Source organism: Trichosurus vulpecula, chromosome 4 (assembly GCF_011100635.1).
Source record: "Trichosurus vulpecula isolate mTriVul1 chromosome 4, mTriVul1.pri, whole genome shotgun sequence".
Classification (NCBI taxonomy): domain Eukaryota; kingdom Metazoa; phylum Chordata; class Mammalia; order Diprotodontia; family Phalangeridae; genus Trichosurus; species Trichosurus vulpecula.
In genome coordinates, this window is record NC_050576.1 from 241,519,103 (window position 1) to 241,535,696 (window position 16,594).

General features: G+C 40.3%; 1 protein-coding gene across 2 annotated transcripts in view; it reads left to right on the forward strand.

The window, feature by feature from the left end:
• The window catches only part of SERPINI1 (serpin family I member 1), a 107,372-nt gene that overhangs the window by 64,680 nt on the left and 26,098 nt on the right, over positions 1-16,594 (forward strand). For both annotated transcript variants that reach the window (XM_036758051.1, XM_036758052.1), the window contains exons 2-5: positions 5,802-6,068; positions 9,161-9,391; positions 11,612-11,806; positions 13,923-14,127. In XM_036758051.1, the coding sequence (XP_036613946.1) occupies positions 5,819-6,068; positions 9,161-9,391; positions 11,612-11,806; positions 13,923-14,127 (881 nt within the window). In that variant the 5' untranslated portion in view covers positions 5,802-5,818. The remainder of the gene's footprint in view (positions 1-5,801; positions 6,069-9,160; positions 9,392-11,611; positions 11,807-13,922; positions 14,128-16,594) is intronic.

Here is a 16,594-nt window from a genome sequence, read left to right on the forward strand (position 1 = left end):
CATGTTATCTCCCCTGATAGGATGAAGTCCTCGAGAGTAGGGAGGATTCATTTTTCCTTTGTCCCTCGAGTCCTCTTCACAGTTCCTGGCACATGGCAGACACTTGACACATACCTGTTGATTGATTGACCTTGATATCTTATCTGTGTCATTCAGTAGGGCTTGTGTTGGTTGATGAACCATCTTAATCACTCTTCCCTGGGCACTACAAAGGGAGGAATCACAGGCGCTCCTTCCTCCCACCGATGCATCTTCTTGAGCCTGAAGCTCTGATTAATGTGCTCTGTTTATGTGAAGGCATCTCATTTTGGTGATTCAGAATTAATGAAGCTACACAACGAATGGCCAGCGTGAGCTCCCTTCTGCCTGTGGGAAAGCAGAATGACTTATTTTCACATGTGCTGATTATCTGTGACTGATGAGGGACCCTGCCTGCCATTTTATGGAATCAGGTCTGTGGGACAAAATCAAGAGCATCACCTTTTGTGCTGGGCCACAGAGACGTCCTTGTCTAGTCGTGCATCACACGTAGAAGGCTTGCATCCAGCCAGCATCAGCAACAAGAACACTCTGTCATCCCGGGCGTTGCCTCTTGAGAGAATACTCCATCAAAGGGAGGGAACACAGCAAAGGAACTATTGCCATCACCTCAGGCAATCCAATTCCAATTAGAAGAACTTCAGACTTGGCCCCTCCACTTGGCATATCCACATCTAGATTCAATTCAGCATGTCAGCAGGCACATATTAAACCCCTCCTATGGGAAGGCACTGGGCTAGGATTTGGGGATGCAGATAGAAAAGTATCTGCCCTTGGAGAGAGTACATTCATCTGGAGGGTATAACATGCTCACAAAAGTCAGTGTAAATTTCATTTTGTCTCTTTCTAGCCCTTTCTCTAACTCTATCTCTCTATTCCTCTCTATCATCTATTTCTCTCTCTCTCTCTCTCTGTCTTTCTCTCTGTCTCTCTCTCTGTCTCTCTCTCTCTCTCTCTGTCTTTCTCTCTGTCTCTCTCTCTGTCTCTCTCTCTCTCTCATAAATTAATGTGACTGGAGGAGTGTCATGACAGCTGAGGCAATGAGGAAAGGCCCCACGTACAAGGCAGCGTTGAGCTGAGTCCGGAAGGTTGCTAGGGACTGTAAGTGATAGAGGTGAGAGAATGGAGTACATCCAAGGCACGAGGAACAATTTGTGCGAAGGCAAGGGGTTCATGGAATAGTAAATTGGGCGTTTGGCTGGAGTATCAGCGTACCTGGTGGGAGTGATGTGGAATAAACCTATAGATGTGTTATTAAGGGCATTAAATACTGAACCAAGATTCCAAGGGTCAGAGGTGAGGAGGAAGCTCAGTCATTCCAGGCATGAAGGAGAGCTTGTGCTAATAGGATGGCAAGAAATTGAATGGAGAGGAAATGTGTTATTTTCTTGCTGCTAGAAACTGAGGCGGCTGCAGTCCCATCCTTGAAAGGGTCACTAAGAACTGGTAAGTGTTGTGAGAGCCCTCGTTTCCACGATGTAGACCCTTTCCAAGCCGCTAATTCCATTCACCAGACTTGTTTTAAATACATGCTGTATGAGCAGCATCATCCCCATTTAACGGATGAAGAAAACGAGGCACACAGCGAGGTTAAGGGTTTTGCTCATGGTGAAGCATCTACTTAGTATTGAAGACAGGATTTGAACTCAGGTCTTCCCGTCTGCCAAGCTGGAGACTCTAGTCACCGCATCATGATATACTTTAAGGACAAATACCCCCAAGTTCATCACTGGAACTGAAACAACGATTCTACCTAGGAAGAGCTGGCAGTTCTGAAAGGGAAGGCTTAATTTTCCCCAAACTTCAACTAGATAACATTAAATAAAAGAAATGAAGCTTTATAAGTTGATGAATCTGATAGTTGGCCCATGATTGCTTTTTAACTCTGTGTATCTAGATGGACAAGAACACAAACAGACTGAGAAAAGCTGATGCTTAGTCTTGAAAAGCTGACATTATATGCTCAGGAATTTATATAGCCCAGACTCTTCACAACAGAGTCAGAGGTCCAGCATTCAAGTACCAACTCTGTTCTATGTCACCTTGGTGACCTTGGGCAAATCACCGTACTTTTTCCTGGCCAGGTTCCACTTCTTTAAAATGGTGGAGTGGATAAGATAGCATCTAGGATCCTTCTCAGCTCTAAATTTATGATTCTATTATTCTGGCCTCTCCCTTATTCCTTTCTTTGTTCATGCGGTTCCCTTATCTAGAATATTCTCTTGTTCATCCTTCTATTCCCAAGTTTCACAGATTTTAAAGAAGTCAAAGGGACCTCAGAGGCCAGCTAGTCCAACCGCCCAATTAAGAGCCCAAACAAGACCCCCTATACAACGTATTGACAAGTAGGCATCCAGTCTGTATTTAAAGACCTTTTAAAAAAAATACGTAGTTCAAGATATGGCTCCTCCAAGTAGGCTTTACCATTAGATTTTCAGTTTCCTTGCTTTGCATTTTTTTTTCAGTACTAAGGGAGGTAGTTTCTTTTAAGTAATCAAAGACATCTTTTTCCTTAACTCATTACTGGAGTTGAGCATATGAATGTGTAGTGGTGGGGGAAGGGGGGGGAGGGAGAGGAAAGGTAAAGAACACAGATGTTGTTGATTAAGCCATTCATGATCATTGTATACCAATGGATATATAGAGGGCTGGTTTTGGAGTCAGAAGGATAAATAGGAAATAATTTATGGCGGGAAAGCACTCTAGAATCATGAGGGATTGGGAAAACTTCCTTTAGGAGACAGGATTTAGTTGGGACTTGGAAACCAGAATATGAAGATGACAATGAGAAAATTCCAGGGGACAGCCAGAGAAAATGCTTGGAGCTGAGTGATGGAGAATTATTTGTGGAACAGTCAAGAGGCTAATATCACTAGAACAAAGAGTATTTAATGGGTTGTAGAATGGAAAGGGAGCACGGGACTAGGTTATGAGGGGCTTTGAATGCCAAACAGATGGTTTTTTGATATTTTTTTGGAGGTGATGGGGATAGGGAGCCACTGGAGTCTATTGAGTAGGGGGGTAACATGGTCAGACCTGTACTTTGGTGCCTGAATGGAGGATGGACTGGAGTGGGGCGATACTTGAAGGAGGCAGATTAGCCAGCAGCCTGCAGCAATAGTCCAGGTATAGGTGATGTCTCTGAGAGATACTAGTGGGGTGGTCATGGCTAATTCATTTAATCTCTGAGTGCTCCAAGGAACTCTCTAAGACTATTACCTGTAACTCACTTCCCAGAAAGCAGAGTGGTATGTGGGAAAGGCTGCTTGTTTGGAGTCAGAGAAGTGAGGGTCAAGCCTGGCTTTTTGCATATACTACTTGGGTGACACTAGGTAAGTCAACCTCTGATGATGGGATTGGACTAGTTTGATTCTCAGGTCCTTCCTAATACTTACATTTATGATGTACAATTTGCAGCTATGGAGGGGGTTTCCGTCCTGGACATTCCCTAAACTTTCAAAATCACAGGTCTAGATCTTCCTTTCCTAAAAAGAGAAATTCTTCAGTGGACTTGTGGTCCCATCCAGGTATCTTGTAACCCACCCACGCTTGTCTGTCCTGGGCAGTTCTTCTGTGTCTTCCCTCCATAAAGTGCCCACCCACCTTGTTCTGTGTCTTCCTCTAGATCCCTAGGCATTGAAGGATGTCAAAGGAGGGATGAGCATCGTTCATGCACACCTTCTTTTCCAGCCATCCATCTCTCCCATGGCATCCTTTTTTGCTTCATCTCCTACACAATCTTGGTAGGTATCATACCTACTGTTGCAATAATACTGGCTGACTCCCACTAGTGTCTTTTGAAGGGCAGTCATATGACATTCCTTACCCAGTTGAGTTCATATATTGAAAACCTTCGGGCGGGGAAGGGAAGCAAAACTTGGACATTTTCAAGCAGAAAGCTGAGATTTGTTTGCTCTTTATTATGCCGTTTTTGTTTGTGTTTTGGCTTAAGCCTTTGGCAGATGTGAAACCCTGAATATAAAAGAACAAATGGAGAGGGCCTCCCTTGACCCTTGTATTGGGGAATAAAAGAATTGCTGCATTTCCACTTAGTGGAACTCATTTGAAATATACGGCCCCTGTGTGTGCCTGCCCTGCTGAGCCACAGTGAATGTAGATGTTCCCTGCTAAGTGACCTTTTAAAGACTGCTTTACAAATTGCTTTGGAGTGTACCCGTGGCAAGAGGTTAAAAAGAGCTTCAAATCAAACCCATTATGTGGGGAGGAAGTTGGTTATAATTAAGCGCGTGCGTGCGCGCGCGCGCGCACACACACACACACACACACTCTTCCTAGAACAAAGGGGAAAACCTGAAGTTCTGGTGATGTTATAGCCTTAGGACTGAGGGGAAAAGCCATCCTCTTATCTGTGGGTGCCCATCAAGTGGGGCTTCCCAGGTTTAGTGAAGGTGGACCCGGCATCACTGAGTGTGATATTTTAGTACCGTGTTTTGGAGTCAGGAGAGAAATAGGTTCAGATCCTGCTTCTGATACAAGTTAAACTCATTTTCAGCCCTTCCCCGTGGTGATCAGGAACAAGTCACAATCTCTCGGAGCCTCGCCTTCTTCAACTTTAAAATTGGGATGTTACTACCTTTGGTGTTTACTTCAGGGTTGTTGTGAGGCTCCGAGAAGATCTGGAGTTGGAATTGGGAGTGAGTTCTATGACTTAATTTGTAAGGAGACTCTCTGTTTTGCTCTCACTGAGTAGATGCTTGGGTTCATCCCGCTTATGTGTTTCAAAGGCAAAAACAAAAATCCAGAGTCTGGGGCCAGTGTTCTTTGCAGTCGGGCATGCAATCTCTTACTGAAAGAGATGATGTTGGTGAAGGGCTCCTCAAACTTTACCCATGTTCTGGCTGCCATTGTGATCTCTCCCTGAGTAGCTTTGTAGAAATGGAAATGAGCTGGGATGCTCCAGAATCCCAGAGGATTTGTGGAGAAGCTATTAATGCTTGTAATTGCCTTTGTTAATTCCAGCCATGACTGGCTTGGTTTTCTAAAAGGATCCTGCATCCTCCCCTTTAAAAAAAAGGCTTTTATTTTAGTAATGGTTGATCCTCTTTAAGTCATGTAAGTGGTGCATTTCGAAGCCATCCTTAATGAGAATTCTAGAGGCCAAGGAAGTGAATGTGGCTACAAATCCTAAAGGGAATGATTGTAAAGAGACCGCCTTGCTGTGTTGGGCTGAGGCAAATGACTGACCATGGGCATTTTGTTGCAGGTGGCTAATAAGTGGTACAGGAAAGAGAGTGACCCAGAAGCTTCTTTCACCTGGGCCTTGGGTCTCGTCTTCGCTTCAGTGTGCATCTTCCATGTTTGGCTAATAGATTATTTACATGAGTGTTGTAGATAGGCTTACGAGGAATTTTCTAACCCTACGTCAGATAGTCATCTGTGACCACAGACCAGCACCAAGCAAGCAGCAGTTAGAAGAGTAGATTTAAACTCAGTCTGGGGGCATTTCCCTGACTTTTGTTGGCTTCCTGGTTAGGGGTGGTGGCTCATAGCTTCAGCGGGTATATATGAAAAGAGCTCAGCCTGTCTTTGTGAGGCAAGGATTGGATGTCTCTATATAGAGTACCTCAGAAAGTCCATTCAACTCCTTAATTGTTGGTTTTCATTGCTCTTCTCCCTGTTACTACCAGTATATAGCAAGTGCGTAGTAAATTATCTATTAATTTATCTATCTATTCTTATCCCCTTTCCATTTATTTGAGTCTGATTTTACATGACTAATATCCTTGTACTTTGTTTTTCAGACCGAAACCTTGGAAACATGACTTTCTTTGGCCTCTTGGCTTTGCTTGTTCTGCCAAGTACAGCTCTTAGCACCAATTTTCCTGATGAAACCATTGCAGAATTGTCTGTGAATGTGTATAATCATCTACGGGCCACTGGGGAAGATGAAAATATTCTCTTCTCCCCTTTGAGTATTGCTATTGCAGTGGGAATGGTGGAACTGGGAGCCCATGGATCCACCCTGAAAGAAATACGTCACTCCATGGGATATGAAGGTTTGAAAGATGGTGAGCACATTCAGTGATGTTTGTTCCACATGTCTTTGCATGTTACTTCAGAGCAAAGAATTAGGACCACATCATCTCAAGAATTGGAAAAGAACTTAGAGTCTGTCTAGGCTAGTCTGTGTCTGAACAGGAATCCCTTTTGTAGCATACCTTATCTGAAGACCTCCAATGAGAGGGAACCACTCATCCCATTTTTGGATAGCTCTGACTACTAGGAAGTGTTCTTTATTCGATTTCCATCCATTTATCTTAGTTCTACCTTCTGGGGCCAGGCTAATCAACTGTGGTTTTATCACTTTGGTAGTAGTGGTAGCAGCAGCAGCAGCAGTAGGAGTATTAATAGTAAGGGTGTGTGTGTGTGTGTGTGTGTGTGTGTGTGTGTGTGTGTGTGTGTATGTAAATGAATATGTATGGATGAATGTAGCAATCTCATTATTGATATTGTAGATAGAACAGGTGTATAAATATCCAAGATGGAGGATCCTTTCCTGACCTCTCCTCTGACTCAATTACCCTAAACCAAGTTACTTTATGGAACTTCAGTTTTCATATCTGAAAAAATAGGCATTTTCTTCTCTTCCTATAGGAATATTTTATCTTTTAGTTACTCCCGTTTTCTGAATACAGCTCTCTGTGGTACAGTTAAGTCACAAAAATCTCAAAATCTTGCTTCATAACCATTTTCTGGGTTTTTCTCTAAATATCTCTAAATTTATCACAGAACCTTCAATTTAGAGCTGGCGTGGAGCTTAAACACCCCTTTTATTGTATAGAAGAGGAACTAAGGGCAAGGAAAGGTTAAGTGACTAAAGTCACAGAAAAAGGGAAAGAGTCAAGAATCGAACCCAGGTCCTTTGACAACAATTATAGCATTTTTCCACTATCCTGCTTTGTCTCCTCCTAGTGCACACAAGAAACTGTGAGCTAATATAAAAGCATTTGACTTTAATAAAAATATTTTCTTCTTGGTTACATATTCAACTTTAATAAAAATAATAAGTATAGACATTTTTTATTTGCAAGATCATGAGAGTAGTGAGGTGGTATGCTATAGAAGTTGCAAAAACAATCATATCCTTTGACACAATAATTACAGCCTTGGGATTATGCCCCCTGAGAACATGTGTTATCAAAAAGAAGAAAAAGCAATCTGTTCAGAGGTTTTCTTAGCAGAATATTCTGTTTTCATAAAAGCAAATTAAATGTATATTAGTATGAATATATGACTGAATAAACTGTGGTAAACTTAATGTCATTAGAGTATTTGATGAAATTATAGTATTTAAAGAAATTAAGACAACAGGTAGGATGAATACAAATAGATCTGAAAAGACCTTTAGGAAATAAAGATCTGCCCCAAAAGGGGAGAAGCCAGACCTAAAAGACCAGAGTGTATACACTAAAATCTGAAAAGAGGAAAAGGAAAAGAAGACTCTTGGAGACATAGAGGGAGGGCCTAAAAAGTAATGTGATATTTCATACCTTGAAATGCAGTTATTTAAATGTATGTGAATAGTTACAAAGCAATTTTAAAATGTTAAAAGTTGGTTTTTTAAAAATAATATAAGACTAAGAGATTTCCAGAGAGTTGAAACTGGTGGCTAACCACTCTAGATGGCTGTGATGATAAGATGACAAAAAGTGGAGTAAAAAGAAGGGCCTTTTCTAGTTGTAAATCTTGTAGACCTAGAAAGAAGATATCAGTGAGGGAGACAGGTATTGGTGTTCTTTCCTTGGAAAGACAAAAATGTGGATTCAGCCTTGGAATCAAGTTCAGTGAAATAAAACAGATCCTTAATGTTTTCTGCTTTTTCTCGTTCTCTAGTTCATACTTAATTATCTAGGTATAGGGTGGTAAAAGAGCCTCACTAAGTGGTCACATAATTTTAAATAGATCACCTCACTTCCTCAAGACCCTCATTTTCTACACCTGTAAAAAAATTGTTGGATTAGACCTTGCAGTTTCTTTAGAGTATATGATGTTATGAAGAGACCTCTAGTTAAAAGTAAAAGGAATATATTTGACTTAACTTTCCAACTAATCAAAGATAATCCTCATGTTTGAGAATCAGTTTCCTTGGATCAGCAGAATTAGTTTGGCTGGCCCTCCTATTTATCTTTAAAATGTGGAGGTTAGTGTGGAGATAATCTTTTCCCTTTTCAGTTCTGCATCGATGATCCATCTGCCTTCTAACCTTGTCCATTATGAAATGGAAGAACTAGTATATGGGGAAGAGGTGAGAAAGTTGTTCTTGCCATTCCTCTACTACTCCTCTCTCAAGTTCAGACCTAGTTATGTCCTCATTCCCCAACCCATGTCCTCATCTACCATATTATCACCTACCTATATTGTTACCGTCCTCACCAGTTCCCTTGTTGTTCTTCCACCAACCTAGACCTAGTTTCTGTGCTAATATCCAAGAAAGTCTGACATAAATTTAAAGCTGATGAGAGGTAACTTGGAGCTCATCTAGTCAAACCAAATTTTTTAAATGAGGAACCTGAGGCCTAGAATTCATTTTAGTTCAGCTTTTTGTTGATGAACATATTTCTTTGACATCTAAATGCACCTTTTTCTACAAAAGGAGCAGTGGATTGGGAGTCCAGTCCAATGGGTTCAAATCCCATATCTGCTCATTCCTAGCCCAGGCACAGACCTTGGCCAAGTCATTTAACTTTTCTGGACCTTGGTTTACCCAACTATAAAATGAAAGTGTTGGACTCCATGGCTTCTGAGGACCTTTCCAACTCTTGAGTTAAAAATCTTAGGTGTGCGTGATCCCCAAGGCCTCTGCCAACTCTGACTTCTAAGATTCTGATAACCTCATCTGTTTATTGTTCTACAATCTACTTTTAGCCAGCAAACAGTTTGTAAGTTAGAAAGTGCCTGTACAGTAAGACCTTGCTGCAATTATGATGCTAGATAAGCTAAATTTTATCAGGATTTTTTTCCAATGTTGCTGTCTTTGTAGGGACATAATTAGGCCTACAGTATATCTGAATCATGTAATAATGGGCTGGGTTATTTCTGTTCTACTTTTTTGCACTGTGTTTAATTCAATTTAAGAAACCTCTCCTTTGACCACTTTCAGGAGAAGAATTTTCCTTCTTGAGGAATCTCTCTGACATGATAACCACTGAGGAGAACCAGTATGTGATGAAAATGGCCAACTCCCTCTTTGTGCAAAATGGATTCCATGTCAACGAACAGTTCTTGCAGATGTTGAAAAAATATTTTCAAGCTGAAATTGATCATGTAGATTTCAGTCAAAGTGAGGCAGTAGCCAGTCATATCAACAAGTGGGTGGAGAATCACACCAACAGTATGTTTTTTTCTCTTTCTATACCTGTTGGCCTTTATTGAAAAATAGTTTGTGTTAGAAATAATTTATGTGTCTAACTTTTGTGGACGGATCCAGACAAAGGGGAAAATCCAGGTGTTGCCCTGGATTACGTTCTGCCAACTTCAGAATGTAAAATGGCAAATAGTTGGGAATTCCATTGAGTGAATGGTGAAAATCAGTAATCAGGAATTCCATGTAAATTATCCCTTAAGAAAGAACTTGTACCCCTACCATTTTGCCTCTGGTTCATTGTCTTCTGTTTTTTGAAAATTGGTGGATTTCTTAATTAGTGGCTTGTTTTCGTTTTTCTCTCTCTCTCTGAAAATAGAAATTAAAAAGAATTTAGAGAGGATTCTTGGAGTAATGTAGTTGTCCTCTAGAAGTGTGGCATCAAAGTGAAATAGAAACAGGGGTCACTAAACCATACGTGAGGATTTCTGCAGGCCACATATGAACTTAGTTTTAAAATGTAATATTATCTATGTTTTAACATAATTTTATTTTATTAAATATTTCCCAATTACATTTTAATCCAGTTCAACCCATACTTGGTAGTATAGATAGTCATAAATTTAGAGTAACTTATCTTTAGTAAAAAGGAAAAAGAAATTTAGTTAGACTGTAAGGTCCTTGAAGGCAGAGCCCTCAAAGAACAAGGCTTTGCACTTATTTTGGGATAGAGAGTGGGAACAGGCATATGATATCATTGGAATAGGCAGTTCCCAGTGAGGAAACTCCTCCTATTAGGTGCCCATTGGCAAATACCTTTTTAGACAATTGCATGAGTCACAGACTGACCAAATGAGTGGCCTGAATCACTCTATTGGAATGAGTCGGGGTAACACTTGAATCCAAGTCTTCCTCCTCACCATCTGTTGCATTATACCACGTTTCTTGCATGTAGGATGTACTTAATAAATATTTATTTAACTCAATTCAGTTTTTAAGCTGAAAGAAAAAGAGGAAAAAATATTGTGAGAGTAAGCTCAAATGATGTAGTTTATGTATGTGTATATAAATGTATGTATGTGTGCATATATATATATGTATATATATACATATATATATGTATATATATACATATATATATATATATAAATCACTTTTTTTAAGCATGTGCAATTTTTTCGTGATTTAAAAGCCAAATGAGTTTAAATTAGACAGAAAAACTAATGCCACAATGAGAGGTTTTATTTAAGCAGATGATAGCAGTCAAATAAGGAGGAAATTACCATAACATTATGTATACTACACTTCCTGAAATAATAGTTTTAATATTGCCTGAATATAGTAATTTTTCTCCCAAGGGGCCATTATATGGAATGAAGGAAATCTGAAAAGAAAACCTATCATTTATGAAACACTGACTGAGTTACACTCTTCCGTCAGAAGGGTTATTACTGATACAATTTGTGAGGGTCTAAAACAAGGTTCAGCTCCAAGCTGAAACATAGGAGCCAAATTGCATTCCTTTTACTTCCCCACCCCCTACATTTGTAGGGTAAATCAAGAGTAGAAAATCCATGAGAAATGAGCCTAGTTATTGAGAATTGTTTCTCTATGAGCTTTTATAGAAGGAGCCTACTTTTTTTTAGCTTCTTCAGTCCCAAACACAGAACTGTTAGCTTGGGGAAAATGTGTTTGGAGGCCAAAGACCAGCCTTAGCCAAAGTAAAGCCAGTCATGATTCAATACTACAACAGAGTTAAAGTCTCATCACTATGGGCATTTCTTCTAGAAAAACACACTAGAAGCCATCCAAGCCTGCCCTTCCTGTGATATCCTTGTCTGTGTCCATGAATATGGAGAAACACATTTACATTGTGTCTCATGCACCTGTTTATTTTAATCTCATTAAAACCAATTCCATTTATTTTGGGAGCTATTCCCCCAGTGTACTCTGGAAAAGTTCTAGTGGGAAAGGATTTTGGTCCTTTTATTGATGTTTTAGCAGTCATGCAATGGAATGTTATTAGTGTGAACAAGGTCATGGAATTAAACATCTTTGGGGTCTTTCATGTAGAGTACTTAAAACTGAACATCGGTTTCAACAATATACCGTCAAGAAGGAAAAAAATGAGGATTTGGCTTCATGTTCACTTCATGAGTAGAACTTTCTCCGGCCTCTCCCAAGTCCCCTTGTTCTCTTTGTCTGCTCCCAGCTGTTCACTTGTTCGTTTCTTCATTTCTTCTTCATCAGGTCTAGTGAAGGATTTGGTGTTAGCGAGAGACTTCAGCTCTTTGACTCACCTGGCCCTCATCAACGCTGTGTACTTTAAAGGGAACTGGAAGTCACAGTTCAGGCCTGAAAACACAAGAACCTTCTCCTTCACAAAAGATGATGAAAGCGAGGCTCAGATTCCAATGATGTACCAACAAGGAGAGTTTTATTATGGTGAGTAGAGACCTCAGTGTGGATCCCTCTCCAGGTAGATGTCCACTTTGTACCGTAGTGATGAGCTAAGAGGCTTCTGGGACACTGATATTCAAAGAGCTCTGTGATCTCATCAGCGTACATACTCCTTCCAGTAACTCATCCTGGCTTGCCTTGATCCTAGGACACTTTTTTCCATGTCCTTCCATACGTTTTCCACAGGAATATACCCAACATGCTGGGGCCTCTTCAATCTCTTGACACTCCCTGAATACCAATAGAACACGTGGGTTGTACATTGAAATTGTTTTCTCTCAGTGCATGACTATGGATTTCTATGTAATACTGCCGATACAACCTAAGACAATAGGTTTCCATATAAAACTGCCAACAAAGCTTGGGAGACAGTAGTCTCAGTCTTGTTCAGAAAGTCTCCTTATCTTCAAATTGGCTACTTTGAAGATGCCTAAAATGACATTCCTATATGTGATCCTCTCATAAGAGGACAGTCTATGCCTGGAGAGGGTTTCTCAGTTGAAGATTTCTTTTTGAGGAGTGCTGACAAAAAAGTCCTTTCCCTTCGTTTTGTTTGTTTTTCAGTGAACCATTTAGATTACCTAAGCCTTTGTTCTAAAATGACTTAGAAGCTTGGGGTATTCTTGCTCCCATCAGTAGATGGCATTGTGTTGGAATTTTTAAGTGATAAATCAATCAATAAATAAACATTTAAGCACCTTTTACGTGTCAGGCACTGTGCTAAGTGCTGGGGATGCAAAAAGAGGCAAAAGTCAGTCCCTGCCACCAAGGAGCTTACAGTCTAATGGTATAGGTGTGGAGTATGGTCCATGTAAATGAGAATGAATAATTGATTATACCTGTAATCAGTTACAAAATTTGAAAGAAGCCAAGGGGTTTAAACTAAACCATTAGTCAAAGATGAAAGAGTAAAGTCTGCTTTGAGAAAGAGAGAATTGAATGGTTAGTGTGAGTTTTGGACAGCTCAGCTCTTGTGGTGATGGGCAAAGAAGAAAAACAAAAATCTTTAAATGGTCACTTCACAATCATTAGTTATACTCTGTGGACCATTGTCATAGAGTAGTGTTGGAACCAATCCATTTAAAGATCGGGTTGCTCTGTTTTCAATAGCCAAGTCCATTTGAAATTGTAACACTTGTTTGGAAAGCATCTCCCTTCCTTTGGCCAGATCTACACGGGCCAAGCAAGGCCAGTTTCCTAATTTAGACGTCTTAATCATGCCAGGTAGCACAGTGAGTACAACGTAGCCGTGAAGAAGGCAGCCTGGTATAATGAAAAGAGCACTGGATTTATAATCAGAGGATCTGGGTTCGAGCCCCAGCTCTGTCAATTATTAGTCATTTGACCTTGGAGAAATCCCTTCTCCAGTCTGGCCATTTTATTGTTCAGTCATGTCCAATTCTTTGTGATGCCACTTGAAGTTTTCTTAGCAAAGATACTGGAGTGGTTTGCCATGTCCTTCTCCAGCTCATTTTGCAGATGTGGAAACTGAGGCAAACAGGGTGAAGTGACTCGCCCAGGGTCACACAGCTAGTAAGTATCTGAGGCCAGATTTGAACTCTGGTCTTCCTGACTATAGGCCTGAAACTCTTTCCAGTGTGCCACCTAGCTGCCTTTAATCTGGGATTAAGTTTCCTCGTCTTTCAAATAATGGAACAGGACTAGATGACCTCTAACACTCCTTTTGGCTCTACAGCTATGTTCTGTGACCTCCCTGGGCTCTCTCACAGTAGTTGAATTACCAGTTAATCCACTTTTTGAAGTATCTTGTTTTATCTGTAAGGCTAATTGAAATTTTTCCCCAGAGAAGTTTTGTTCATTATCATGATGACATTCATTCAATGTATCATTGTATATATAATTTCACTTTTTTATAGTAAATCTTAGTCAATAGGACAGTGGTTGAAATGCTGGGTGGGGGGAGACTTTATTTAGAACATAGTAACATACACAAATCCTTGAGTTCTCTTGAATTTGAGTCACAGTTCCAAATAAACCTTTATTTTCAGATTTGAAAGAGAAGTATGGAAGGGATCCAAGAAGCTTTGTTTGTTATGGTCCATTTAACTTGTTTTTCTGTGGCCTTTCATTCGTTTTTTAGGGGAATTTAGCGATGGCTCCAATGAGGCAGGTGGCATCTATCAAGTTCTGGAAATACCCTACGAAGGGGATGAAATAAGCATGATGCTTGTTCTGTCCAGACAAGAAGTCCCACTGGTCACCCTGGAGCCATTGGTGAAGCCTCAGCTGATTGAAGAATGGGCCAACTCTGTGAAGAAGCAGAAAGTAGAAGTGTATCTACCAAGGTGAGGCTGCCAAGGGGCTTTGGGTGGGTGCTTCACTTCTGCTTGTGGCCCTCCTGGCAATGGGCTTGGCGCTGGGGATACAAAAAATGATATCACCCCTGTCTTCTTCAAGAAGCTTACCATTAGACTGTATGCTCCCCGAGGACAGTGGACTGTCTTCTGCCTTTCTTTGTATCCCCAGTGCTTAGCATAGTGTCTCCCACGTAGTGGATATTTTAATAAATATTTGTTGACTGACTGACCTACAAATTATAGGTTAGAATGTAAATTCCTTGAGGGTAAGTATTGTCTTTTTTGTCCCTTTGGTATCTGTAACTGTTTAACACAGTAGGGGCAGCTAGGTGGCACATTGGATAGAGTGTCAGGCCTGGAGTCTGTAAGACTCATCTTCCTGAGTTCAAATCCAGCCTTAGACTCTTACTAGCTGTGTGACCCTGGGCAAGTCACTTAACTCTGCTTCAGTTACCTTATCTCTAAAATGAGCTGGAGAAGAAAATGGAAAACCACTCCAGTATCTTTGCCAAGAAAGCCTCAAATGGGGTCATTAAGAATTGAACATGACTGAACAACTACTGCCTGGCCTGGAGTAAGCATTAAATAAATGTTTGCTTCCTTCCTCCTCTGGCCTAGTAGGATGAGCTTCTTTTACAGTTGAAAAAAGTATCCCTGGATATGCCCACGGGATAGTAATTATGCTCTTATCTCTATGGACTGAGAAGATATGTAATGACAGAAAGCTACAATGGATTTAGCAATGCATTTAAATGAAATTGGACTTTAATTAAACAGTATGTACATTTCAAAAAATTGCAATAGATAAGTGTGAGGCATATTCAATCTACAGAAGGCATATGTGCTGTTTATTGATTCAAACACTTAGCATTTATATAGTATTCGAAGGTTAGCAAAACATTTTACACATCTTATTTGATAACCGTGAGACATAGATGTTATTCTCTTCATTTTACAGATGAAGAAACTGAGGCAAATGGAAGTTAAGTGATTTGTCCAGGGTAACTTAACTAGTAAGAGTCTGAGGCAGGATTTGAATACTCCATCTTCCTGATTCCAAGTCTCACACTCTGCCCACTTAACCAACTAGCTACCTGAATACAGATCCAGAGACCACTTTGCCAGAGTGTTGCAGCCCATAGGTGGTGAGCTGTTTACTGTCTTAGGGCCCTTTCATTCTCCACTTTGCCCTGAAGAACCTTAAACTTAGGGGTATAGAGATGAATATATGTAGGAAAAATGCACAAGCTGAGAATACAGGCACTCACTCTATATTTTCAGTTAATGCTGTGCTTCAATAAGTGTTGATAAATGTAGAAGGAACCTAACAGCCCTAAAAGGCCTTGTTACAATTTTATACTAATTGTTCCTTCCAGAAATTTTTTAAAGACTCATATTTGTTGTAAGTAAAATGCTGTGTTTCTTTAGAGTCTTAATTGATAGTTGGCTTTCACTAATTCAGAGAGGTGTATGAGATATTATCACAGTGTCTTGTACTTAGGTACTCAGTGAATATTGGTGGAATGAATCAAAGTCAAGTCAACGAACATATATAAAGCACCTACTGTGTTCCAGACATTGTACGCATTGGGGGTATAAAGAAAGGTAAAAAGACTGTCCCTGCTCTCCAGGACCTCCCAGTGTGAGGGAGATGACACACAAACACATATCTCATAGATGTATGTACACATGCATGTATATGTACAGAAATGTATGTGTACACACACATATAAGATAAATTGTAAACAATTGACAGAGCATGAAGGGAGATTGGAAAGTCAGGTAAACTGTTTTTGATAATATGTACAATTGTACGAAATCAAGGATTATGTCCCTGAATTGTGAAGTTGGTTAAATGGTCTCAGAAGCTTTCTAGTTGACCTGTACAGGAATGTCCCCCAAACAGGCAATGAATCTTCAGCCTTCACTTGAAGGCCTCTACAGGAAGACTCTCTGCCTCCAGAGTCAGTCCATTATACTTTTGAAGAGAAGTCCTTCTTTAAACAGACAACAGATCTTTTCTGTGCCTTCTCCCCATTTCTTCCTTGTGCTGTCTAGGGCCAAGGAGAACAGGGAGGAAGTCCGTCAAATATTTGAATACAGCCACCCTTCCCCAGAACTTTTCTAGACTGAACTTTGCCAGGTTTTTTGAATAATCATCAAGTGGTGTCCCAGTGGGTTTCCACCCTAGTTACCACATTCTCCAGGTTATCGATGTTCCTTCTGAAATGTGGTAGCTAGAACTGAACCTTCCAGCGGTCAGCAGACCAGGGCAGAAGACAGTAGGATTAGTGTGTCCTCCCTCATTGTCTAGGTGGTTGTTCTGCATTCCGGCTAATGCATCACTCAGAGAAAAACCTGTGATCCGTTTAATAAAACATATATTCAAATATCCTCAGTCAAAACAGTTCTCAAGGCGATTAAAAAGAAGTCCAGGAAGATCAAAACAGATAAA